This window comes from Hydractinia symbiolongicarpus, chromosome 9 (assembly GCF_029227915.1).
Source record: "Hydractinia symbiolongicarpus strain clone_291-10 chromosome 9, HSymV2.1, whole genome shotgun sequence".
Lineage (NCBI taxonomy): Eukaryota > Metazoa > Cnidaria > Hydrozoa > Anthoathecata > Hydractiniidae > Hydractinia > Hydractinia symbiolongicarpus.
In genome coordinates, this window is record NC_079883.1 from 27,004,586 (window position 1) to 27,030,969 (window position 26,384).

The 26,384-nt window shown below is 32.3% G+C and overlaps 2 protein-coding genes across 6 annotated transcripts; both read right to left on the minus strand.

Moving 5' to 3' along the window:
• Nucleotides 1-2,993: 2,993 nt before the first annotated feature.
• On the minus strand, nucleotides 2,994-14,218 carry LOC130657326 (protein arginine methyltransferase NDUFAF7, mitochondrial-like). 5 transcript variants are annotated; one of them, XR_008985118.1, is made up of 15 exons: nucleotides 13,172-14,218; nucleotides 12,994-13,076; nucleotides 12,821-12,880; nucleotides 12,610-12,690; nucleotides 12,405-12,515; nucleotides 9,457-9,570; nucleotides 9,049-9,115; nucleotides 8,857-8,915; nucleotides 8,672-8,715; nucleotides 8,386-8,596; nucleotides 7,705-7,813; nucleotides 6,569-6,636; nucleotides 6,221-6,455; nucleotides 3,992-4,032; nucleotides 2,994-3,427 (listed from the first exon to the last, which is right to left on the minus strand). XR_008985118.1 is itself a non-coding variant. In XM_057460305.1 (13 exons), the coding sequence occupies exons 1-13, from the start codon at nucleotides 13,221-13,223 to the stop codon at nucleotides 6,306-6,308; spliced, it is 1,209 nt and encodes a 402-aa protein (XP_057316288.1). In that variant the 5' UTR covers nucleotides 13,224-14,218; the 3' UTR covers nucleotides 2,994-6,305. The 5 variants fall into 5 exon arrangements, 1 of the variants encoding a protein (XP_057316288.1); XR_008985116.1 differs by having other exon boundaries at nucleotides 2,994-4,032; XR_008985114.1 differs by having other exon boundaries at nucleotides 2,994-5,727.
• Nucleotides 14,219-16,782: 2,564 nt separating this feature from the next.
• LOC130657327 (prostaglandin reductase 2-like) lies at nucleotides 16,783-25,493 on the minus strand. Its single transcript, XM_057460306.1, has 4 exons — nucleotides 25,115-25,493; nucleotides 21,950-22,112; nucleotides 20,640-20,798; nucleotides 16,783-17,445 (listed from the first exon to the last, which is right to left on the minus strand). The coding sequence occupies exons 1-4, from the start codon at nucleotides 25,244-25,246 to the stop codon at nucleotides 16,841-16,843; spliced, it is 1,059 nt and encodes a 352-aa protein (XP_057316289.1). The 5' UTR covers nucleotides 25,247-25,493; the 3' UTR covers nucleotides 16,783-16,840.
• Nucleotides 25,494-26,384: the final 891 nt, after the last annotated feature.

Sequence of the window (26,384 nt, forward strand, 5' to 3'; positions counted from 1 at the left end):
ATTACGCTTAATAACGAATGTTGGAAAAAAGTTATCCCTTAAACGAATATTAGTTGAAAAAAGTTGCAACTATGACAGCCACTTCACACATGAGTAGGAGTTGTCAGACTATTTTGGCGCAGTGGTACGCTAAAATTATTTGAGTTAGCAAATACTCGGGTTGCTGGGAGTTTATGATCACAAAACATTCGATGTTTCAAGAATTATTATTACGAAGAAACAACAACATATTTTTTATACAGTTTTTTTTGCTATTTCTATTATAAATATTAGATTCTAAATACTTCTAAATATTAAAATTCTCAGTTTTTGCAATTTTTTTAAAAAAACTTATCTTACTTCTGACTTAACTTTGTGGATGTTATAAAAAAAATACTCGCGAAATATAATAGTTAAATGATAGATTTCACAAGTGATATTGACATTAGTTTTATACTCTACAAAAAATTATCCAGTTACAATAAAAACATGGGTTAAATAATACGAAATGCAGAACATAAAAAAGAAATATTAAAAAACTCATTTAAAAAATTCATTACAGCGAACCTTAGGATGAGATTGTTAGAAATATATTGCACGTAACATAATGTCACAGAAGTTCATGTAAATAAAAGTCATACCCACTGGTCTCTATATAAAAACTTTAAACAGCCTATAAAATACATAAAATATTGAAGTGAGCAACAAAGTTTGCAGTAAAACATTTTAATGATTTAATTTAATCCACAATTTTGCAGCTTTTAGATGATGGTTAGCTGTGATGTGGCGCATGCGTATTCACTACGGTGGCCAGATTTAAGATTTTAGGACAATTTGAGGTCAAAATACAGAAGAAAACATTGAAAATGTATACCACAATTTAGGGAATTTGCCCAAAAATATTAAAAAGAAATAATGAATGCTCAAGCATTTCCTTCTTGCATTAAAAGTTCCCTTATTTGACACATTTCACAGTAATTTTATTCATCAGCGGAAAAATTGTAGTGAAGCTGGGTAATAGACTAAGAAATGAAAATAAGGAACAACGATTGATGTGTTAACCCTTGAGATAACACAGGTCAACTAGCTAACTAGCTAACTAGCTCGATATAGCTTCATAGATTCATTTCACAACTGGCAAAGCTGTCTAGTATATGACACTGGTGTTACATCATACAGAGGGCTGTAGTCTGTACCTTATATTGACAAGTAATAATGTTGGTTTGTTTACAAACTTTCGGTCAAATGCGTATTTTGTCCAGGTAATACTGACTTACAAGATCTTGTTGAGAAGAAAATGAAAAATATAAAAATGTGTCATTTTAGTGAAGCAAAAGAAATGTTAATGCTTTTATGGAGACAAATGAAATAAAACAAGTAATGTCCTCCTCTTTCTCTGTAAATAAAAGTTCTGAATGTCCAATCGTTGTTGAAGATGATGGAAAACTTTGCAATTGTTATTAATATCAGTAAAGGTTTCCCTGTTCACTACTGTGAAGTACCATGCTTTCAAAGCGAGTATAAAATGGTGTTATTATTTATGTTAAACATGTGTAAATTCTTTAAGAGATGCTAATCACACCATACATGCAAACATTAACATTTCGGACCAGTCTTTCGTGGTTTCTGTTGTTGAACAATTGAGAAGAAATCGTGGTGCACATAAGTATTTTCAAGAAGACGCATAACAAAGAATCGCTTGAAAGTTCGCGAGAAAATCAGAAAACTGGGCCCGAGTCTGTTTTTCTTTTAAAAAGCGCGACCCCCTGTTTTGAATTAGTAGAAACGCGATTGGTCTGAAAAAAAACACTGCGGAACGTAGTTGGTCAATTGATTTTATTATTTTGCACATGTTCAAAACTCAGCAAGCGAAAACTTTCCTTTCAAAATGGCTAGCAGAGGCAGCGCACATGTGGATTATAAAGCCACGAATGAAAAGTCAACTGCTAATGAATGGAAGATGGTTACTTGACAACAACAAAAGAAAAGAAAGGCTAGCTTCTATCAAATATATTGACTTCCCCATTGATTTTTTTCGTTTCTTATTTCAGGGAAAGTGTAAAATTGAGGGCAGGGGTGTTTTATCTTATGGTCAAAATGGTAGCTCAGAATGTCATTGCATTCTCTGTCATGGAAGATTGTAAACCTTATTGGATGAAGTGTTTCGTTATATGAAGAAGGCGTACTTACAAACCATAGTGATAGTGAATTTATTGGGTCGGATCCAAGTTTCCGTCAACATTCCATCATACTTTACATACATGCTTTTAAGTCGGCTTGATAGCCTGGGAACGTTGTCACAAAAATACCTTTGGTAACCTAATTGTAGAAGGTGACAAATTTCAGAAACAAAATAAGTCTTCTCTTTTATATGAAATACAATCTAAGGTTAGTGTCAGTAAAAAACAATTGACTCATATTTCTACTTCTAAGAAAGTAACAACATTCAAAGGAGAAAATTACACAAAGGTTAAGAGAGAACAATACGCTACTAAGGAAAATGTTAAATCTAGAAAAAGAAAGCAGCGTAAGGTACGCAATTAAAAAATAAGCAAATATAATTAAAAAGAAAAGAGCACTATGCAGATGAATGTGAAATAATTAAGGTAAACAAAAAAGCACTGTGCTATAAATTCTGAAAACATAAAAGTCATAAAAGTTACGAGAGTAATCGTGACAATATACTTTTAAAAAAGATTATTTTGCGATAAATAGCTAGAAATTCAAAGACTTTTAAGCACAAGAAAAGCAAGGCCCTGAGATAGGCGGATATTTAGCTTCAAAAATATGATTAGGAAGGACTATAGGAAGGATTATATTTGTGGGGTATACAATAGGTGCAAACGATCTGTTTTGAAGTTTCATACAGTATGATATTACAGATTTGAAAAATTTCTATTTTTTTTGTTTTGTTTCAAGTTACTATGTCTGTGTAACTTGCCATAACAAGTTAAAAACTAAAAACTCCGAAAATGTCATGTCAGGCTGTTTCAAATAGGTTAGAGATTTTTGACTTTTCCTCTGGGTATCCACTATTAAGAAAACTTGAACGAGTTTTGATTGCACAAAGGTTATTGTTCAAAAAAGTTCAAACCCAAAAGGGGCGATCTATAATGTACCTAAAGAAAATAGTGATATATTTTCGCGGGCAGAAAATTTCGCGTATCAAAAAAAACATAACCTTGTTTCCAGGACTTTTCTCTTTGACAGAAATATGACAGGACTTGTTGCGTAAAAAGAGATTTGTATCATATTAATTTCTGGTGTGTAGACTTGTTATTAACGACGACTAGAATCTCAAATTTTGTTTTCTAAACTAACAAGATTTATACAGAACGTAATATATATACAAATATGTATGTCTCGTTTATTCAGTTTTCGACAAGTCTCTCCTTTGTGTTGTGGATGCTATGTTAAGTTTTAAGTGTAGAAAGTGATATTTTTTCACCTAGTAAACAAGCAAAACATGTAAAAAACAAAAATGGCAGAGCGAAAACGAGAAAGTAACGGTTTAGCATGCCCCCACAGTACAGCAAGTCGACGGTGTATCAACATGGCACAAGATGTATTGCGAAAACTCTGATTGGTGACCGGACGTTCACGGCTCCACGACTGGAGAGTGGGATGAAGAAAGCATGTTCAGTGCGAACAAAGTAAAGTGTTCTCCATAAAGCTGGGTACTCCAACTTGCAGTGGCGGAAGAAAAGGTTACTTATGGCGAGAGATCTCAAGAAGAGAGTGTATTTTAGCAGAAAAGTTAAACGCTGAAACTTAAGAATAGAATTTTGGATCCGAAAGCACATGAATTGCGTAAAAAGATAGAAGGCCTTAGCCTTCACTGTGCTGCTAAGGAATAAAGAAAACGTGCAGTTAATGGAAATTTTATGGTGGGAATTTTTCACAACAACGAAGTTGTGCTGTGCAACCAATACTTTGGCCCCCTTACTGGTGCAAAAATGGCTGAAATTGTGAACAGATCATTTACAGACCCCAAACGAAAACGGATACTCACGGACGATCACCCTATGATCTAAAGTCTTTCTGCAGGCAATCCTAAAAACAGTTATTAGAAGAACAACATAAAATTAGCAGAATACTAAAAAAAGTTCAGGAAAAATTGGCGCATATCATGGGACCTCTTTTTGCCTGCGGTAATGTCATAGAGAACGTCACCAAAAGAACATCAGTGACCATAATGACGACTTTAACGAAGTGCCAATGTTTTATCATTAGAAAATAAATAGCTCAAATGGTTAGCTTCGTTGCCTCAAAAAACAACAACAATCTAGCTCCTAATTTGTCTATGCTAATTTGATAAAAATTTACAGATGTTGTCCCAGTTTTGTAAAAGCTAGGTCAAAAAAAGAATTTTTACTGTTCACTTATCTGTATAATCTGTATTAATAATTAAGCAATACTATTTAGAATCTTGAAAAGGGCTGACTAAATAATGTTAGTTATTTTTTATTACTTTACAGGTCATGTATATAAATTGGACAACCAGTCCAAGAACACTGTTAACGTACTATATTGTACGTTACCAATAAATGTATATATTTTTTAATTGTTTATTTATTTTATTTATTATTTGTTCTAACCTGGTATGCATTCAAGCAGTATTATAAGATGCAAGTAAGAAACAAAAAAAGATTGCTCCTGAATGACACTGACAATTTGCACCACACATACAATTCCACTCATCTTGATCGCAATTAATGATGATGACATTACACAGTGCGCCCATGAAAAGGACAGCATTTGGTTCTACAACAACTTTATAATTAACGGTGTCAAACATAGGGGTATTTTTATGGAAAAAAGGTCTACTGTTGGTCTAAAGGTCCTTATCAGTTCAAAACCAGTTTCATTTCACCAACATCCTCCTACACAAAAAACAACATGGTAAAAGGAAAAATGATGGCGTAGGTAGCAATGAACAGAATATGTTGTTAAAAATGCAGAAGAATTTATTGACTTAGCCAAAGAGAAATTCCCAGACTTAGTCATCATCCTTGGCCTCTTTGACGATATACGTGCTGATACCTATTTCTTAAAAAATCGCTATAAAAAGCATGCAAAGCCCAACCCAAAAACATTTTCTGTAATGTTGTTGAAATTGGTGTCGAATCTTACTGTTAATGGTTATTCAGCTAACTTAGAAAGTCTTGGAAGAGGAAGTATAATGCACATTGAGCAGGAAAGTAAACAAGGAGATTATGTTAAGATTGACATGGTTGTTATCTAAATGTTTGCAGTTGTGACAGATGAGAGGGTAGGTAATGCGTTGCTCATTTAGGAAATTCGGAAGACTAAAAAAAGTAGAAACGACATTTAATAGAAGAGAACATGTTATTTTGAAAAAAATAATTTGTCAAAATAAAACAGTATTGTCATAAAAAAACAATTCTTTGATGTAAAGGTCCTGGACCCAAATAAACTTATGATATATAGCTACTCTACTCAGTAATTGTTTGAAAAAAACCCTCATTTTTGTTTTGTTCTGATTCTGACGTACTTGGTAGTTGGTTATTATGACTGTCCAAAATCTGTCACGCCCATCACAAATTAGCCGAAGAAAATTGATGAATTAGCTGGAACGTTTATCAGTATTAATGAATATTTTGTTAATATTTGTCAATCATTTCTTGCATGCAGAAGGCAAATAAACCAAAATAATTCATTCGTGTAAAGTTCAATTTTTGCGAGACTCTGTGTCAGGTCCGGAATTATCACGTCCGGAACACACCTCTAAACCATAACTAACGATAAATTGATACAAGAAAAGATGATTTAATTGCTAGAGAAAATTTTTTCCAATTACAAACTCGAGACAGAAAGTAAGAGATAGAAAAAATGCTACTCGGGCATCTTACGTTCTAAACGCACCTTACACCACACTAAATCGGTTCTGAAATTTCCACAAATTTAATAGGAGGGCCCTACCAACTTTTTTCTGAAAGAGTTAGATGAGTCCCCTCATAAAAACTTCAATTTCTAAGCACCTATGTAGTATAAAATAATAAATTTTCATGACTTGTATATTTAAAACTTTTGTGAGAATTTATTTTCACGAGTTAAGTGCCCAAGATAACGCAATATGCAGTTGAAGCATCATTTAAAACTTTTTAGTACAAAAAATAAATTTGTATAAGAAAGTATGCTAAAAACCACAAATTTCTATATTATGGCTGAAATGTGTTGCTCACTTTGCACGTAATATGCACAAAAATACCAATATCACCTTTTTTATGTTCACCTACATCTCTCTCAATTCATCATGCTATATTCATCCAATTACCATTTTATTCACACAGCTACCTCAAAACTCATTTTTCAAAACCTGGTGGAACAGACTGACCATTATCAACCATTGCAAGCAGTTTAAATTTCTCCCCCATCTTGTCTGATGATGTTAAGTATTCATAGGATGACATCAAATTTTCCCTCTGTATTTTTGAAGCATTTCGCATCAATGCCTTAAAAAGAAAACAGTAATAACTTTACTCGTTTCTAAGCTGGAAGCTGAGATTGAATTACCAATCTATTTAATAGTTTAAATAGTTACTAATTTAAATGATATAAGAAATACCTGTAAACGCTCTCGAATCCCCATCTTATACAAAAATTCTTGTTGAGTAACAGGACCAAAACACTTCACTAAAACAAAATTAATTTATTTAATTTTTATGCAGTATAGTAAAATAGAAAATTTTTAAAAGCACTTATGTGTATTGCTCAAATTCATCACATCTTGTTAGGATAAAATTGTTACGAAGTAAGAAATTCAGATTTATTTTTCCAAATGTAGTACAGATTTAATTTAGCAAATAGCAATTTACCAAAAATTCAGCATGATTTTACTTAACATCCTCTATTTTTTACCCAATATCAAAAAAAAAAAAAAAAAAATCTGTGAGGAGCATCTAAAAAATTCCCTAATGTTTTTGCGGAAGCATATTAAATGCTTGAAGAATGCTTGAAGGAGCCATTAGGCATCTCTGGCTAATGGTGTTACATCTTTCTAATCAAGTTTCTGTTTAATGTTAGAGCTAAACCTTCATTAAGTATGGTTACAATCAGTAACACAAATGATACCAAATCGGTGCTATTTTCAAGGAATGGAACCCCCAATATGAATGTTTTCAGCATTCACGTGGCTTCTATACTTTTAAAACATTGGTAATTGGGAACAGGTGTAGACAATGGAAAATATAAGTGCTTTTTGCTATTCTATTTCAGCACCAATTGTAAAACTCAAAATGTGTCGCATTGGTATATAAATTACCAATGGTTATGCCATTCTCATCACAATTGGCCTGTATGTTCTGTATAGTACACACATTTGTTGATGCGTACCTCTAATCTAAATGTATATTGAACTGTCACTCATGACCAATGCAAACTGATGTCAAAATTGTCTGCTTTATCGTACATCAAATTTTATGTGGTAGTCAATCGTGAGGCCAGCACAAGGGAATGCAAACAAAAGATCTGTCACAAATATGTGTACCAGCATTGCCTTACAATTTAAAATTTGTAAAATAAGTTTCATTGATGGGGCAGGTGTTTTAAGCTACAAAATTACAAACTGTGATAGATGCTACTGTTTAGAACTTCGATAAACATCACATCAATATTTATCCTGAAATTATTTTTTATTTTTAAAAGTGAATATGGAAGTGACATATTAATAATCATCTGCTTTCATACAAAGAAAAAACTTACCTGCTTCATTTGAATGTCTTTTCAAAAAACCAAAATCAACATTTGCTGTCAAATCTGCCTCTCCAGGATATTGCAGAGCATTTTCTAATAATTTGTGATCCTTAAAGGCCTAAAAACAATGGGAAAAACAATGTATTAAATAAACACATTTTACTGTTCTCCCATGCTACAGGTTCTATGCTCTGATCTGTTGGTAGGCGGGATAATAACAGTTTTTACAAAAAATGATTGGCCTCTATAAAATAAAAGTCTGTATCTTCTTGGTTTACACGAAAAATGTTTATTTACTATTTTATCTAAGAAATTATTCTCTATCTATCCACTATTATAATTTATCCATCTTATTTCATAATATCAACATGAGCTAATCATAAAAGTTAAAATAACATTTGATTTGCATAAAAATGTAAGAGTTGTACGTCCAAAATCATCGTTAGAAATCCAAAAAAAGTTGTTTTCCCTTTTATTTGTTTCATTACACATTGAATTAAGTGCTAAAATGTCTTTTGTTTTTATCAAGAAATTATTTTTTTGAAAAAAAAATAAGGTTAAATCGACAAATAGAACAAATAATTAAATTAAATGTGTTTAAAGCTTATGTTTAGCCCTCTTGTTAAGCTCCAACTCCTTATAACTAGGTAACTAAAAGTGAGTTCTCTAGCTTTGCTTTCAATCACTTACTCGTAGGGAAAGTCGGTTACTCATTTCTTCACCATAATCTATAACTAACCCACAGCCACCAAATTTTGCAATATTTTCAGTTATATATGACATCACAATAGCACTGTCCGGACACACCTCGCACTCTGTCGCAGTTGAACTAGGATCAACGAATGACCGTGCAACAGGACTTGCTCCTGGTGCAGTAACAAATTCCAGAGATTCCTCATCACTGTTAAAAAAATTAAGTGTCCTGAAGAATGTCTTTTGTAAGGAAATGCAGAAAAAGAAAATATTTATCACTTACCGTGACAGATTGATTAAGATTTCTCTCCATTCGATGTTTATTTTCTGAAAAATATAAACATGGATGTATAGATAAAAGTTAAATTAAAAATCTAAATTTTAAATAAAAAAGCTATCTTAGGCTGCACTGCATCTTAAAAGTACAGTAGTAAGATATACTAAAACATATATAACTACATAACTTACTCGAAACAGATGTACAGGTAGAGCATCAAAGAATTCATGTGCAATGTAAAATGAAAAACCTGAAAAAACGTGATGGCATAGTGAAAGAGAATGGTAACACACTCTTTTTCCTATATTAAGAGAATAGTAATTCCAAACCAATAAGCCTGACACTAAAGGCTAACTAAAAATACAAAGACTGATGAAATATACCACTTGGAACATCCTGTATATGGTTGTGCCAATGTACTTTAACACCACTATCTGTTAATGCATATTCCTGAAAAATTGAGAATAACTCGTTTTAACAGAGTATTTTGTTTCATTGAAAAGTCAGTTCTGCAGTTTAGGGAATTTAAGTAGAACTTCTTTTTAAATTAAGAAGATAGCTGAGTTGTTAAAAATCCACTTTTAAAGGAGATTTTTTAAAATTAAACCAGCACATTAAACCAGCACAGCAAGTGAGGTGTTACCAAAAACATAAAAAAGGATATACATAAAAATGTTTTTTGCATTTCACTGAGCCAATGATGTCATCAATATACTAATATCTCCCTTACAGTTCAGCAGCATTTGTATTTGTTTTCAGGTACAACTATTACTTAGTAAATAGTATCATACCTGAGTGATATGTTCAACATTTAGGTTGTTTTTTTGTAGTTCAATCATTTTCTGACTAACTTCAACAAAATGCACAGCAAAGTCCTGCCCAATATTTACAAACTGTTTGCAAACCTAAAGAAAACAAACAAGTAAGTCTGAAATAATTTGAATTATTTATTCAATTGCTTATCCCTTAGGTGAAATTTGTACACACTTACTCATAAAATTAAAATTATATTGCAAACCAATGTGCACACCCCACATTATAGTGTTACAACTCTCGTCCTTGTCACAGGCCTGTAGCAAGAGAGAAACTTTTTATAAAACGTTTTAAGTTCTACAACATCAATTAAAAATCTTTAATTGTAAAATTCATTTACCTACTATAATACTTTATAGTAAGATAATACTTTTTCTGGTGATTCCAGCAATCTTGTTGTAAAAATAACAATAGCCCCAGGGGAGGATTTAAATAAACAAATTTAAAGTGAATATTCAAAGTGGATATTTTAAGTAAATAGCACTAGATGATGACAGTTAATCCAAAGTGTTGGACGTTGAAGTTGTAATTGATTAGATTAGCGATGAACTCAGATAGTTTATCTGGACTATGTGTGTATACATAGATAAATTTATATCATAGCACATCCGTATTTTTCATTCTCAACAGAGAATGTTCATCGCGAACATAATGCCGCACGTAGTGTAGAGGGTTCGTTTGCGGCTCCCAGTTTTGGGGACTGCAGATCGAATCCCGTCCACTGCCAGACAGTATGTTGGTGACAACGTAATTTTCTTTAAAAAAACTCATATATTGGTATGCAAAAGGTGTGAAACTTTTGAAAATTAATTACTTGTGTATCATTTCTTTTAAAAGAAAAATTTTCTGTTTAACTTCGGAATAAGAATGGTGTGAACAAAAATTTAAAATGCATGAACACCATAAAAATGTTTTTAGAGGAAATAAAATGTTTTCCTTGTTTTGCCCTACTTCCGATTTATTTTTGTAATTTTTATTTCAAAAAGTTATACATAACATTTTATGGGAATAACATGAATTTTTTTTTTTAAAAAAAGGAAAAGGGATAAAGAGGTTACTGTATCTTTAAAGCAGCACATGCGTCTGTTAAATTTTTCATTGGCATTAATATAAAAAAAATTGTGTTCTATTTTAGGCTATACAGTAAACACCTGAAGTTCGAAGTTAAAAATACTGCGCATTTTAAAAATTTCAAAGAATATAATAAATAAAAAATGATTTTTAGTTCAAGCAAATTGAATCACTTGTACAATCCCATGAATTTAAAGTTAATAATGAATGTTATGTTCACACAAAACCAAGGTTAAATCAAACGTATATATGATTTTTTTAAAAAAAATAAATTATGCATTTACACAAATATATAAATTTGTTTTGAAGTCACATTTGTGCATGCATCAACTTGAATCTTGTATCAAAAAAGATGACAACAAATAAAAACACAATAATCACTGCACTTGATATTACAAGACAACTGTTTACATGGGACAACAGACTACATAAAAATGTGTTTACACAACATTTAAAACTATATGTGGATCAATTAAAACTAACAAGCTCTGAGCGGAGTCAAGTTCTGCACTTAATTGAAAATGTGTTGTATGTTGTTACAGATAAAAAGAGGTATACAGAATTTGAGGCATCTAGTGAAAATCAGGACACAAAGCTTGCATTGGAAAGAATTTACGACGTTAAAACAAGTAAGAATGTTGGTAGATTCAACAGTGAATGGTGGGATACTTATGATACGCAAGTTAAAGAAAAAGATATCGCAGAGGAGTTGTTTCAGTTAAAGGTCAGATTACATGAAGAAATTTTGTCAGTAAAAACTGACATTAAGCTGTGCAAGCAGTTTGTGAGTGAGCAATTTCAAGACAATGCTTCAGTCCAAAAGTCACCAAGAAGACAAAGCGAAGGGAAAATACGAATGTCAAGGGCTGAGCATATTAATAAATTGGCAACACCACGAAATCGAAGTGGTAGCACATCCCAGCTGAATCCATCATTTGGAGGTACTGACAATACTTCTTCTTATAAACCCAATGATTTAGCAGTAAGAAAAAGAGGGTCAAAAACCAGCCTGTATGAAGAAACCAACATTTCCAAAGAACCCAAAATTGTAAACATACTGTTGGGCGACTTTCTTTTTGATCAGATATCAAATAAAAAGTTGTACTCAAACAAAAATCAAGAATTAAAAACATTTTGTAAAGCAAACAGCACAGTTGAGAGTGGATTTGACAAGGTGACTGATTACGTGATACAAAATCCTGAAGTAGAAATTGAAACTGTATGCATATTGCTTGGTGCCAATAACATTGAGCAAAAACAGCATTTGCCACCCGAAATTGCTTTAAATATGATGTCACACATAAAAGACTTATTAAAGAGAATCAGTGGACACATTTATATATACACGCTACCACCACGACTAGATGATGCAGCCATGGACAGAAAAGCGATGCAATTTAATGCCCAGTTATCGTCTAGTTTGTACCATGCAAAATTGCAACGCGTAACGCTTATGCAAAGTGTTGTACCACGTGAAACAAGATGTTTTCAGAAAGACGGATTGCATTTAGCAGGACCTGGCCTCAACAAAATGCTGCGAGCCATAAGACAGAATATGGCGTAATAAAAGACGCAAGAAGAAAAAAACATGTGGGAACATCTTGCACAATTAGCACAAATATAGCACGAATATTTAGTAACATAATATTTAATTATTAATAAAAAAAGTTTTTAGAATGGCAATTCATTAGTTAAAATTTGTTTTTTCATGAAATGGTCAACCACATGTTGAATAAAAATAGTTTGCAAGCAGGTCATGAAGTGCCATCATAATAAGTAAAAATAGATATGAATAATAACCACAGGGAAACCTACATCTTAATTTTTAAAAACAATAACAAAAAAGCAAGCTCACTCTCAGTATATCTGCCATCAATGTTCCCCTTCCTGGACCTAATTCAACCAATTGCACTGGAGATGGTTTTCCCATTTGAGACCACTGCATTACGAACCAAATAGCAATAAGCTGAAATGTTTAAAGGCAGTATTGTTCTAGGATTCTGTAACACACACAGACAATTTTTACGTGTTAAAAATCATAGGTTATCAAATATAAATACCTCTCCAAACATCTGGCTTATTTCAGGAGATGTTATAAAATCCCCACTAGCTCCAAAGACATCATTTTTCATATAATAACCCTAAGTATAGGAATGAATCTGCAAAACCTTTTGGGAACAACAAGAAAGTGACAAGCTAAAAACCTTTTACTAAAAAAAACCCTGTACCAAATGTTTTATTACACAAATTAAAAGTGAAGAGAAAACATACCCATACTGGATTAGTCAGAGCTTCTTTCATGTAACTTGAGACAGTAATAGGACCTGTAACCTGTAAAACACAAAGTAACACTTGATTACGGGAAAGCACAACAGGTGCAAACCACATAAAAAACACAAGAGCCTCTACTCGTTCACCTTTATTCGCTGCTTTAAGTTGCTTACCTTTATTCGCTGTTTTAAATGATCAAACAAACAGGCTGGTAGGTAATTGGAATGTGTTGAAAAACAACGACCAGTCAGAAATTCTATAAATCCAAAATAACATTTTATAACAACAAACCCATTATTCATTTAAAGAAAAAATACCTCAAGTAGAAAAAAAATTGATAAAAAATCGTACTTCTCTGAAATCGAATAGCATACCCATAGCATTTTTTAGTAACTTTTATCATCTAAACATACGTTTAATACAGAATTTTTCAACACTTTTTAATGTATTAATACCATTTTTAAAATATCTGCAGTTTTGATCCTAAAAGGAATAAAACTGTTAGAAGAGTTTGATGCAAAAATGTTTCAGTGTTTGCAGCGCAACGTATAATGTATAATGGGTCTGATATTGAGCGACAATGAAATTTTTTACTTTGAGATATACTTTATTTTAAGTAAGCACTTGTAAATGACAATTTACAATTTTTTATCTGTTTTCACAAAGTTATAGTATTAAAAGTTGTAATGGCAACATTTAACTCACAAGGCAATGCAAGCAATTATCACACCAAAGCATTGCCTCATAATCACCTACCAAGCTATACAAAAGAATTGCTATCTAACACATTCTCAATTTGCTCCCTACTTTTTTTGTAAAGTTGGGTTGAGGAAAACAGCAAGAAAACCGGAAAGATAAATCTTTTTTAATTACAATATTTCAGTCTCAGTTAAAAATTAATAAAAAAGCATGAGATAATAAAAGATCTCTACGAATTAAATTCTTTTTTTATTTAATAATTTTCCTTGTGTCTTTTTTGTATAACGCTCTTGAGCAGTGTAATCAACACTATTTTTCTTTGATATTTGTAAGCATAATTTTAAGACTTGTAAATAATTTTAGTATATATTTATCAAAACTTTAAAACCTTGTAACCTTAGGACGACAATAAGAATTGTTGAAACATGTAGTTCAAATTAAAAAAATGTGTTTTATTATTATATACATGATGCTGGTTAAATCATTTGAATTCTATCTCGTAACATGTTATCAGCAGCTAAATATAAATAGATATTTCTGTCTTTATGTCTTTAATTACCTTAGCAATTAAGTAAATTTACCATTTCTTTAGGTGTGTCAAAACAGCAAGCAGAAAACGTTTGGTGCACTAATGTCAAACGAAAATATTATGCAAAGAAAAGCTTTATAAAAACAAACAATAAGCAATAATAGTTTATTTGAAATGTTTGCAAGTTTACATCAAAAATCAATCAGCTTGAGCTGAAAATTTAGCTCAGCTGAATGATTCCATGCCTTAATTTTTGTACCAGTCTTTGAATTTAATGAAACACACTAGTAAAATATAAGTAAGAATAAAATATTAAAAGCCTTATAATATATACAAAATAACTATCTATCATTAACTATAAATTTATATTTTGAGACATTGTTGAAATTACACATGAATCTGTATTTAATACCGTCTGCAAAACATCAACTTTATTTACAACACCGTACTCTTCTTCCTCTCTTTTTCTTTTTGGTCCATCTATTATAATAACATCATCATTTTCCCTATTTAAATTATACTTATAAAATGTTTCCTTAATACGAATTTCATCTAAAAGGCATGTAAGCATTTCTTTACACAAGATTCCATTTTCACCATAAGTCTCTTTAAATTCCACATCAGCAGGCAAAACTTTTTCAATTTGATTCAACAAAATTTTAAAATCAGCTTCACTATCCGTGTACACAGTACACATAATGAATGAGTAAGACATTTGTAATCTAATTTCTCCTGATATATATTTCGGCTGCAGAACAACTACATTACCAATAGTACTACTGTGGCAGGACAAAGCCTTTGACAACAATTCTGGCATACTTTTTAAAGACGTTATTTTCGATTGTAATGCAAATGTGCTTCCTTTTCTGACCATATCTAAAGTTACTTTTGATTTTTCATCCCGAGACAGAAAATCTTGTGGAACATCTAATCTACCAGACACAATTTCTTCTGCAGTCAAACTTATTTTCCCTAAAATTGCTGATAAAAATTTGTTATTGCTGTTTCGATAATCAATCTTAAAATTATATTCATCTGTACTAAAATTAGATAGCTCTGTAATTGTTACAAGGTCTAGTACTTCTTTGGGACAAAATTGTTTCATGATTGTATCCACTTTGACATACTTAAGCTTCGATTTTACACCATCATATGTTTTACGTGAAGAAAAATAGATTTTAGATTTTGAAGAGCAGTTAGTTTTCTTTACTAAACTCAGTGAAATATCCCAGAAGTTCTCATTTGTAACATTTTCTATTTGTACGCAAACCAAGAGATTTTTATTGTATATCCTCTTCCAGACGTCTTTAACAACAAAGACATTCTGTCTAACCTCAACTTTTTCTTCCATTACAACGGCTGTACTAGTCCCCAGCATATCAACAAAGTTTCTATTTATGGCTGGTTTGTTTGGAATATCCAAGCTGTTTTTAAACAATGACAAACATGAAGATTGGGCCAGATCAATTTTGTCAATAATTTTTGCCTTTTCCTTTTGTATGGCTGCTATGGTTGAAACACATTTGTTTTCCATTGCTTTTACCGCTAGAATATATCCACTTCCCAAACTATCACTGTTACCTTTAACTTGTTTATCCGGTTTATCAGTAAGTCTGGTATCATATAAACAACATCGAAAATCATTTACAAAAAAATCCTCACCCTCATTTGTTTTAAAAGTCACAATAATTTGATCATGGCCAATATTAACATAGTCATCAATAACGATATTTACCCCTTTCCTCCAAGACCCAAGTACCTTTTTCTCCATGATACTGACCGCACAACAGCCATTTTTATGGGACTGTAAAAGTATCACAAAATCATTATGAAACCTTTCACCAGATATAGCTCTCACGTCAGCAAAAGTAATATCACAAGAAAACAAAATAAATTGTTCTGCTTTCACAATACATTTTTCGTTTTGAGTGCATATACATATTTGATTCCAATCCTTTCGAAAATATTGACAATTTAGACAACTTTTTAAATGCTCAGTGACATCAATTTTAATATTCATCTGAAACGAAAATTATAAGATAACATGGATTGGAGAGACAGCAGCATTTTTTAATTTCCCATGACACTACTGAACAAATAAGCTTCAAATAAATTACAACTTCAAAATTAACTATGCTGCATATAATAGAGGAAAAACACAAGGTTAGTCTTTTTATTTTTTTTTTATGATTAGTTACCAATTGTTTGGGTCAGTTGAAATTACCATGAGTAGAAATATTACAAATTGTTTTCGCATCATAAAAAAAGTGCACACATCAATAACAATACACACAAATAAAATAATACATATCAACAGCAGAAACAGAGAAAAGTACATTTTTGCATCAAAGAAAAACTCAATGCGAGCTATTTATATTCTACTAACAAACTGTTAATCTGTTACTGCATATATGGCGTCGTAGCTTATTGATTATAACTCCTGCACTTTATACAAGAGACCAGGTTTGATTCCTCTTAGCGGCGATTCAATATGGGTGAGTAAATGTCACGATAGGCCTTGGTTAACCACTGCCATGTAGGAGAAATGGTGCAGGGTGTTAAATGTTGCTGGGAGTTCTCTGGTAGAGTGCAGACCCTTACAATGTATGTGCAGCTTAAAATGAGCATATACTTTAGGACTGCCCATCTAAGCCACAGCGCCCCTCCTGGAAATAATAGACAAAGTATAGTCCTCAATATTTGTGAGGAGACAAACTAAGAAAGTATTAAAACATAAAAGTCACTGCATGAACAATTCTTTAAAAATAGATTTCAATATCACAAAAAACAAATCACAATGATGCAACTTTTACCAACTGTTTGCCAATGTTTTTCCCATTCATCATGTCACAAAAAGCCTCCCCACTACGCTCTAACCCATCATAAACTGATTCCAAAACCTTTACATCCTTCCTTAATTTGTACAATTGTTCAGCGGCAGTCATAAACTTTTCCTCGTATCTTAAAACTAGAAACCTTTCCCTGGTAATATTTCTTTCTTTTAATAAATTAAGAATATCTTGACCAATGGGAGGAGGATACCCAACGTCTTTGTTGTATTGTGATATTTGTCCACACAATACTACGTGGCTATTCTGATTCATATGCGATATAACAGTGTCACTCAATTCACCACCAACATTGTCAAAATAACAATCCACACCATCTGGACACAATTCCTTTATTTTAGTTGACATATTTTCTGTCTTGTAATTAATGGCTCCATTGAATTTAAGTTCATTTAGCAGTACTTTACATTTTTCATCACTTCCACAAATGCCAACCACTCGAGAACAACCAAATAGATGAGCAAATTGACCTGCTAAGTGACCACATGATCCAGCTGCTCCACTAACAACAATTGTCTTTCCTTCTCCTTCACCATTGCAAATGTGACCTGTAGAGCAATAAAAAGGGAACATGTAAAACAACCAGATGTTAATCAATGACAGAATAAAGATGATCAGTAAGAATTCATGAGACTCAATATTGATACTTTTAGTCATAAAAAAATAAATATAGTCATAAAAGATATTTTGAGAAATTGGAAAAAAAATATTAAACATGGGGATTTAAACTTGCAAGGAGGCAAAATTGATGGGAAATTAAGGTGGCAGTAAAAGATTTTTTTGACATAATTACTTAACTTATTTTCTAACAATATTATCTGCATTTCTTTTAATATAACACTCTTGTCATGATTTTATATATGGCTTTAACGCTGCAGAAAAAATTTCATAATTATTAAAGAGAGATGTTGTTAACAATAAAGATAGCGTATAACATAAAATTTTATGACACTTTTTACAGTACTGTGCTGAACGAGCTTTAAATTTCGACAGCATTTTCATTTTTCTTTAACATTTTTTTGACATGTCGGGAAAATCATGCATCTATAAGATGGTGTGCAGAAATATTTTTATTCTGGATATTTTTTATTTGATAGTTGCACAAGAGAATGCTACCTAACAATCTTTTAGAATAAAAATAGTCTATTGTTAGAAAAATAGGAATAAACAAGATTTCAATTTAAAACGGAAGCAAATAAAAAATCATGAAGTAGTTGGAGCTGGTAAAACATTTTTTCCCTATTTATTATACCTACTGGAAATTTCTGCTGACTCAGCAATTTATACAAGTCAAAATCACACACACTGAATAAATAATGCTGCTGTTTGGACACCTGTAAATGGTTACTGCCACCTTAATTAACTTTTGTTGAGGGAAAATTGATTTTTCAATTTCCACATGCTCCGTGAGAAATGTCAATCAATTGTTTGATATCCAATTCCTATCCTTTATAACATTAATTCAGGTATTGGATTGTGTTAAATATCGAGTTGAATGGCAAGACTTGGAGAGATAGAAAAAGTGGAGGATGAAAAAGAAAGGAAAAGATGTAATTGATATTTTTTTATCACATAAACCTTTATGTAAACTTTTCTTTTTGTGTAAAAGTCTTACAAATGTTTAAAGAGATTTGCAATTGTATTTTTGAGTTCTTGCATGTGGAAGGTGTCTAAAATATCTGCAATTGTAGCGACATAGTAGTTACTTATATTCTTGCTCGAATAAAGGAGACAATGTTTCCTGTTTCTTATATCAACCTATTCCATGGATCAGTTTATTTTTCATTTGTTATTGTAATAACAGTTTCTTTATGGAGTATCAAACAACTGACATAAACATACGGATACAAAAGAATGGAGAGCTGTTGGATATCAAATGTTTTATATTTATATCCTATCTATCCAGCATTTCTTGCAAAACACAATGCGCACCTTTACCCTTGTAATTGAAGTCTGAGCTTTTAAACCTGAAATTAAAATGTGTATGCTAAAACTGTTCCAGTGTCTAAAAGAAAACACAGAATGGAATGGAAGTGTTTTTTTAACATGGTTTAAAAATATATATAGCTTATAGTAGAGAGTGCACTTTTTGTTTATGTGTCTTTTGGGTTTTTTTAATTCATGTAAAGTATTCAAAGTGGTTTCTGACTGCAAGAGTCTCAGCAACAAAAAATAGGGTGCCAAAGAAGTGATTTTTTGAAGAAGAAAAAAGGCTTTGACTGTAGGAAGTCCAGTCATCAATTTTTAATGCTCCAAGTGAACTGCTCCGCAAGAAGTTTACTTGAAGATTCAACTCTGACTGCCCCAGATTGCTAAAAAAATGGTAAAGAGAGCAATTGGAGCATCCTAATATTGTGTAAAAAAAAATAGCCAATAGTTAAAGAAATAGCACTCTGTGTTTTATACTCAAAAAAATTCTATATCACACAGCAACAATTCTTCGTGCTCTCCACAGCTTCGCAACATTATAGGCTTTAATTTATTTATCTTTCTTTAGTTGATATTTAATAGGCTACTAAAGCTTTACTTTACTTTACATGATTCTGAGTTAATTCCTTTAAAAATAAGGCAACAACATTCTTTTTTTTAAATTAACCACCGTAAACTTAGGTAAAACTTTTCCAATAAAATCCTATTTTCTAACCAATTAGATAAATATAAAATCGCCATAAAAAATAACAAGAAAACGCTGCTGAGCTTATTAACAACTGCAATAACAAAAACATAATGATATTTTCTTTCTGGTCCGAACAATGATACAGAAAACTTGCCTCAAGCAACATCTGATATGTTTGTATTAAAAGATAATCAATCCATTTCCACCAAGGTAATAACATGTTCCATTTTTTTAAAAAAAATAGTTTAAAATTTTATTAGTGCGATATAGCAATTTTACTTAAATTTCTACTTATAGCAATATAATAAACAGAAATGAAGAGTGCCTTAAGGTGTTTTAAAATAAAGCATGTTTTAAAGGACTGGTTGATTTTTAAATAAAAATTCAGATTTATGACATCAAATTAGGTAAAATAGATTTTTCACTTATTTTAATTTATTTTTTTGTTGCTCCAAATATTGGAGTTAACACAGCCTGGTATTCCAGTTAACACAGCCTGATTAAATGAAATTTTAAGTCACAGCCATTAGAAACTCAATGTGGCATTACTGGCAATACATGATGTTTCTTTGCGTTTGTTTACGTGTAAATTTCAATTGTTAAAACATAGTAAAAGGGATTTGTTTACTGTTTACTTGTTTTACTGTGTCATAACAATGAAAACAGATTTTTTTTTAATCTCTGAAGTAATTAGGCTGAGTATATTAGCATGTTCTTAATTTTTTGAGTAAGTCTCAATGTTCTTATAAACCAGGTTCTTGTATTTGTTTGGTTTAACAAAAAGTGTTCTCACGTGATTAATAGTTTTACAGCATTAGCAGAAATCTGGTGTGAGAAATATTTTTATGAAAGTAACCAGCCCAGAAAAAAAGCAAACAAAGCTTGGAAACTGATGATAAGTTATAGCTTAAAACCACCACTTTTAAAAAACATTAAATATAATATGAGTATGAGCCGGGTCCAAATCATGTTGAAAGACTTTATTTTAAAAAGATTTCATTTCAGGGTTTTTTAAATCTGATAAATTTTCTTTTTACCCAAATATTCTCAGTTTAGGTAAGCTTATTCCAAAGAGGGGACTAACAAAGTTGACACTATATCCATGCACCTACAAAATAAAATCACCTTTTTCTTGCAGTCCTAACAATGCTGTTAATCCTGGAATACCATAGTATGTCATAAAATCTTTTGCATCTTTATGTGTAACAACTGATAATTTTTGTGTTTCTCCTTTCCAATATAACTCCCATGGCCAAGAAAATGTTTTAGTGGTGACTGATAGCCCTAGAAACAGACATGATGACAGATGATTAGAATCAATATCCAAACCTGGAACAAAAGTCAAGTTTGATTAGTTGCTTTCTACTAATCAGCTCATTTATATATCTAAAGTGCCAAAACAAGTGAATTACAGCAAATGCGTACAGAGTTTTTTTTAAAAAAAATTATGAAAGAACAAGAGAAAGAAGTAACAAGAGAACAAGGTAACAAAAAGAAATTTACATAGAATTTTATTAACAGATGTTGTAAAGAAGAATTTTTATGCAATGTGGAAGCTAACCTTGACAAACACAAAGTAAAAAATATATTTTACAAGGTCAAAAAGATGAACAAAAAAAGTTTGGATCCATCCATAAAAGGTTAATAAAATCTGATAACCTTTTAAGAAGAAACTCGCGCAAAAGACAATCATATCCTGCAAGATGTTTCTTATTTTTTAGCTATTTTTCCTTAAGTTTCACTCTATTTTTTCTCCTACATTTGCCTAGCAGACTATAAATATATTTGCAGCAGTGGCTCCAGCTGTTTTTTCACTTGCAGAAGACAATGTGTTAAAGAGAAAAGCTTTTCTTGTGTATCATATTTCAGAGAAGCAACTTTCAGCATGTGCACCATGTGTTCTATCAAGTTGAAATCAATTAATGTATTGCCGACTTTAGATATATCACAGATTACATTTACAATGCCCAATTCATTTATATGATAGTATATAGTATACTATGTATTAAAATCCTCTCACAAACAGACACACCATATTATTCTTTTTTCGTTTTACTTTCCTGCAATAAATACCTTCAAGGTGCTCACTTGCACACCTAAAATTGTATGATATAATAATAATGCAGTCTCTACCTCTCTAAAGTTTTGATACCTCATTCTTATTTGATATGGCTGAAAAACTTGTAAAATAGATTGTCTTACAGCACGCCACTACTTCTGAAATATGTACATAAGAACATAAAATATCAAAAAATAATTTAATATTTTTCCCAAGACATTATATTATAAGTAGTGAAGAGACGAGAAAGACTATAGTTCTTTCAATAATTGTCATGATATTTATTTTCAATACACATATTAACCTTTCAAGACAATTCTTTCAATTCTATGTAGTTGCAAATCATTTTAGTTTTAAAAAATTGTTTCACACTTACCAACTGGAAAATCTTTATCTTCACTTTTTATAATAACACCAACACCTAAACCTTGTACAGTCTCATTTATTTTCCATGGTTGCAGGTATTCAACTCCTGTGTCTTCATTCATTTGACATCTTTGTGCAGGGTCAACAGATAAGTACAGTGTTTTAATAAGTACCTAAACAATGCACAAAAAGAAAAATCCGAACTTCAAAACAACAAGACACCCCGTATGCTTGGAGTGAAAAAAAATATTATTGGATGAATGTCTTATTGCATTCCGTTACATAATCCAAAACCAAGAGTGATACCAGTAGCTGTTTTTGACTCTTTTAAAAGGTAGACTCTTGTAACAGAACTAAAATAACCATGAAAGTGATAAATTTTTCTTGTAGAAAATTAATGGAATATATCTTAAACCAATATATTTGAGAATATTATTTTTCCCCTTTTTTCCAACTATATTATCCAATATCTTACCAATGACAGTGTTATGTTACAATAGCTCAGTCGGTAGAGCTAGAGGCTCTTAATCTCAGGGTCGTGTGTTCGAGCCCCACGTTGGGCGTTAAAAAAAACTTTAAGTTGGATTTTTTTTTAATTTTTTTTTGCAATATGTGTCCAGTCTTTAGGATCAATTTTATAAACATTTCACATAGCCGTATTTTGAATGATACCCAAAATTGTTTGATCAGGCTATATCTTTTGTGCAATTTGGAAATCTGGAAATGCTATTATTGTCAGTGCCCTTAATTTAGAATGGTTGGGCATATAAATACGGTTAGGCTTCCGATTTTAGGTATTCCCTTTATATTAGGCATACATCCATAATAATTACGAAAGATTAGATTTAACTATGTGTCAATGTAGAGTGATTCAATTCGTTTTGCTATGATTGAACACAAATTTTGCTCAGTAAAAGCTTTAAGAAATTACCTGTTATTTCGGGGTGGGGGGGGGGGGGTGGGGGGGAGGGGCTCGTTTTATCAAATACCGAATTGTAAAAGGCTAATTTATAGGCACTTGCATGTAGTTTTCTTTTCATGTATATTTGTTAAGCCTGTTATGGCATGTTGAATTATCTCGTCGTAGTTCTCGTCAAAAATATTGCCTCATAGATTTTGGGGGTGCTGGGCCACAAAGTGTAGAGATGTGCGTGTACCCCTGGAAGAGTATGGTGAATTAAGTACAGGTGCGAGGAGATGAACGACGGTGCACCACGCGAGCAGGACAGATGACTGGGGAAATAACAGCAGGGGGGTGCGACGCTGACAGACAGAGGTGGTCACCAAGAGGTTAATAACAGGTGTGAAATGCAAAAGAAGCTAGAGCTCATAAAGAGTAGGTTCTTGTGAGGTATGATAGAGGAAATGGAATCACAGGAAAGGAGCTCCGGATGTGATTGAGAGATTAGTTAAGCCAGAAAACACTACTAGGAGAAGAGCTCCGGATGTAGTGGAGAAGAGCGAATTTATTGGGAAAACGCAAGTGAGGTTGAGACAATATCTTCTCTTCAGCCTAGCATCCTCACCCGATTCCGCCAAATTATCCTCAGTTTATTCTTACAAAATTGAAATAAATTTTCTACTTCAAGTTTGTGTTTTTATTGGGAACTACAGCAATTAAATGGAGCTAAACACAGTTTAGCTCATGTTAATTGCAGTTCCCAATACTTGATAGTTGCTATGCAGATGCATCATTAAGGGTACACAAGGTTGTCTTGCTCACCCAAGGCATCTTTGTCTCAATTAACCAAATCAAAGCTATGTGTCATAACTTGAAGCAACTTTTTTGTTGTTGATACTTTAGAGTAGGGGACTAAAGATTTGGGTATAGTCTGTCCATATTAGGAGGTTCTAAGTTAGCCAATTAACAATCCAGGGGCCCTATAAATAGGAGGGAGTTACTCTGATTTAGCTTCTCACCAGTAGTAGCAATAACGTGCTTAACTTAAATAATTTTTCCACCCACCCACCCATATATTTGGTTAATTTTATTTTATTTTTCTCTTTATGTGACACACCTGCATCATCGCCACACTATGTTGGAACGATAACGGATTATCTACAATCGAAATGGTTCATTGAGGCTACATAACATCGTCGAGCGTAAAGAAATGTCCAATTGCTTTAGCTACACGGTTTCCTTGAATTGGCGCAGTTCGGCTTAGTACGACCAAAAGGTTTTAGTCCAGTGGTGGAAGCAATTGGCAACTTTACTTAATTATGTCAATGTGGTAAATTTAACTGGTGGGGGTGCTGGGCTGCCCTGGGCAGCCACAAAGTGTAGAGATGTGCGTGTACCCCTGGAAGAGTATGGTGATTTAAGTATAGGTGCGAGGAAATGAACGACAGTGCACCACGCGAGCAGGACAGATGACTGGGGAAATAACAGCAGGGGGGTGCTGCGCTGAAAGCCAGAGGTGGTGCACCAAGAGGTTAATAACAGGTGTGAAATGCAAAAGAAGCTAGAGCTCATAAAGAGTAGGTTCTTGTGAGGTATGATAGACGAAATGGAATCACAGGAGAGGAGCTCTGGATGTGATTGAGAGATTAGTTAAGCCAGAAAACACTACTAGGAGAAGAGCTCCGGATGTAGTGGAGAAGAGCGAATTTATTGGGAACACGCACATGAGGTTGAGACAATATCTTCTCTTCAGCCTAGCATCCTCACCCGATTCCGCCAAATTATCCTCAGTTTATTCTTACAAAATTGAAATAAATTTTCTACTCCAAGTTTGTGTTTTTATTGGGAACTACAGCAATTAACCAATATCTTACCAATGACAGTGTTATGTTACAACCAATTACTGAAATAGAGAGGACACAGCTGTATTCTTTTGTTAATTTACATTGGGTGAATAGTGTTTAATAGTAACAAAAATATCATCAATGAGCTGAGAAGTCCTGGACAATAGAATGTGAAACTTGTATAATGCTGGGAAAAGTACCTACCATACCACCCTATCAGTAGAAAAAAATAATTTCAATATGTTAAATATGATTGTTGATATATATATAAACAGATCAGGATAACATCCAAAACAAATGAAAAACAATTGCTGCAGGACTGCATTATTAGCTTCTTAAATAGGGAAAATTAGGAGGAAGAAAAATCAATAGAAATTATAATCTATAAACAAAGACATAAAAAGTTATAAAAGACAATATTTTTACTTACATCCCCCGGACTATCTGCAGAAAGTGTTGGAAAAGCACATTCCTCCAGTTTAAAATTATCCTTAGCAGGAACACCATTTACACCAGGTCTTTTGGCAAACACAACTTGGTAGTTCTTTTCTGCTGAAGCCATTTTGTATATGTAGTCTTCTTAAAAACATTTTCATTACATTTATTTAATTAATCACGAAAGTTTCATGGAATCTCGTATAACACTAATCTATTGGACCCCTCAGTATTAACTAAAAGTGCCATTTTTTAGGTGCTAGTAACTCTTTTTTACTTTTTCAAACAACTGCATTATTTACTTTTATGATACAAATTTCCTTTACTATTTGGCCTTTGACACATATGGAAATATTTCAACTCTTTCTTTCTATATTTCTGAGTTAACAGAAATTTTCAATCCACAATGCATAGACAGGAAAAAAATTGACTTTTACGAGCTCCAAAAATTTATCTCATCGTAGATGTTAAACTATTACACAATTTAATAATTATTTTGCATAATTTGTTAAATAACTTAGGAATATTGCATTCTTTTTTGCTATTTTTATGAAAAAACCTTTGGCAGTAATGGCGACCTTCCTGACATAAGACAACGTAGATTGTGTAAAGCTAAAATAAAATTTAGAAATGACTGTTTTACTGTTACTACCTATGATAGGTTGTCAAATTCCAACCTTGTTCTCAGGGCCTGTTGTCTTTTTTCATATCTAGACAGCTAGATTAACCTCCCTAATACTTTTCTAATTTGCAGTGTTGGGGAGTCTAGGTGTTGATGCAGGAGATTGTGTGGGCTGAAATTAACAAAGAAAACATTTTCTTCATCACAAGACCGAACAAAGTTATAATTAATAATGCAAAGGTGTAGCAATAGTGTGGCCTGAAATATCACTTGTCTTCTAGTCTAGTGTCCAGTGCTTCTTGCAAAAAAAGCAAGGAAAAGAGGCTTGGAGGAGAAAGAAGGAGAAAAGAAGAAAAGAAATAAGAGAAGAAAAGGTACCTAGTATAACATGGAATATATTCAGTTCATAACAACAAGAACAAAGTTCCTGTGGGATAAAAATGGACTTATACATTAATCCCAAGCATTTGCCAACACGTGTGTCACTAATTTTTTTTCATGGAATATCTAGGACTGTATAATTAAAGGACCACGGACCTACTTTGGTTTGCGTCACGTCGAACATGAGATTAAACGTTTCTGTTGCCAAAATACACGTAAAGTCCTTCAAATAAATACCAAACTAAACAAGAAGACCTGTTTG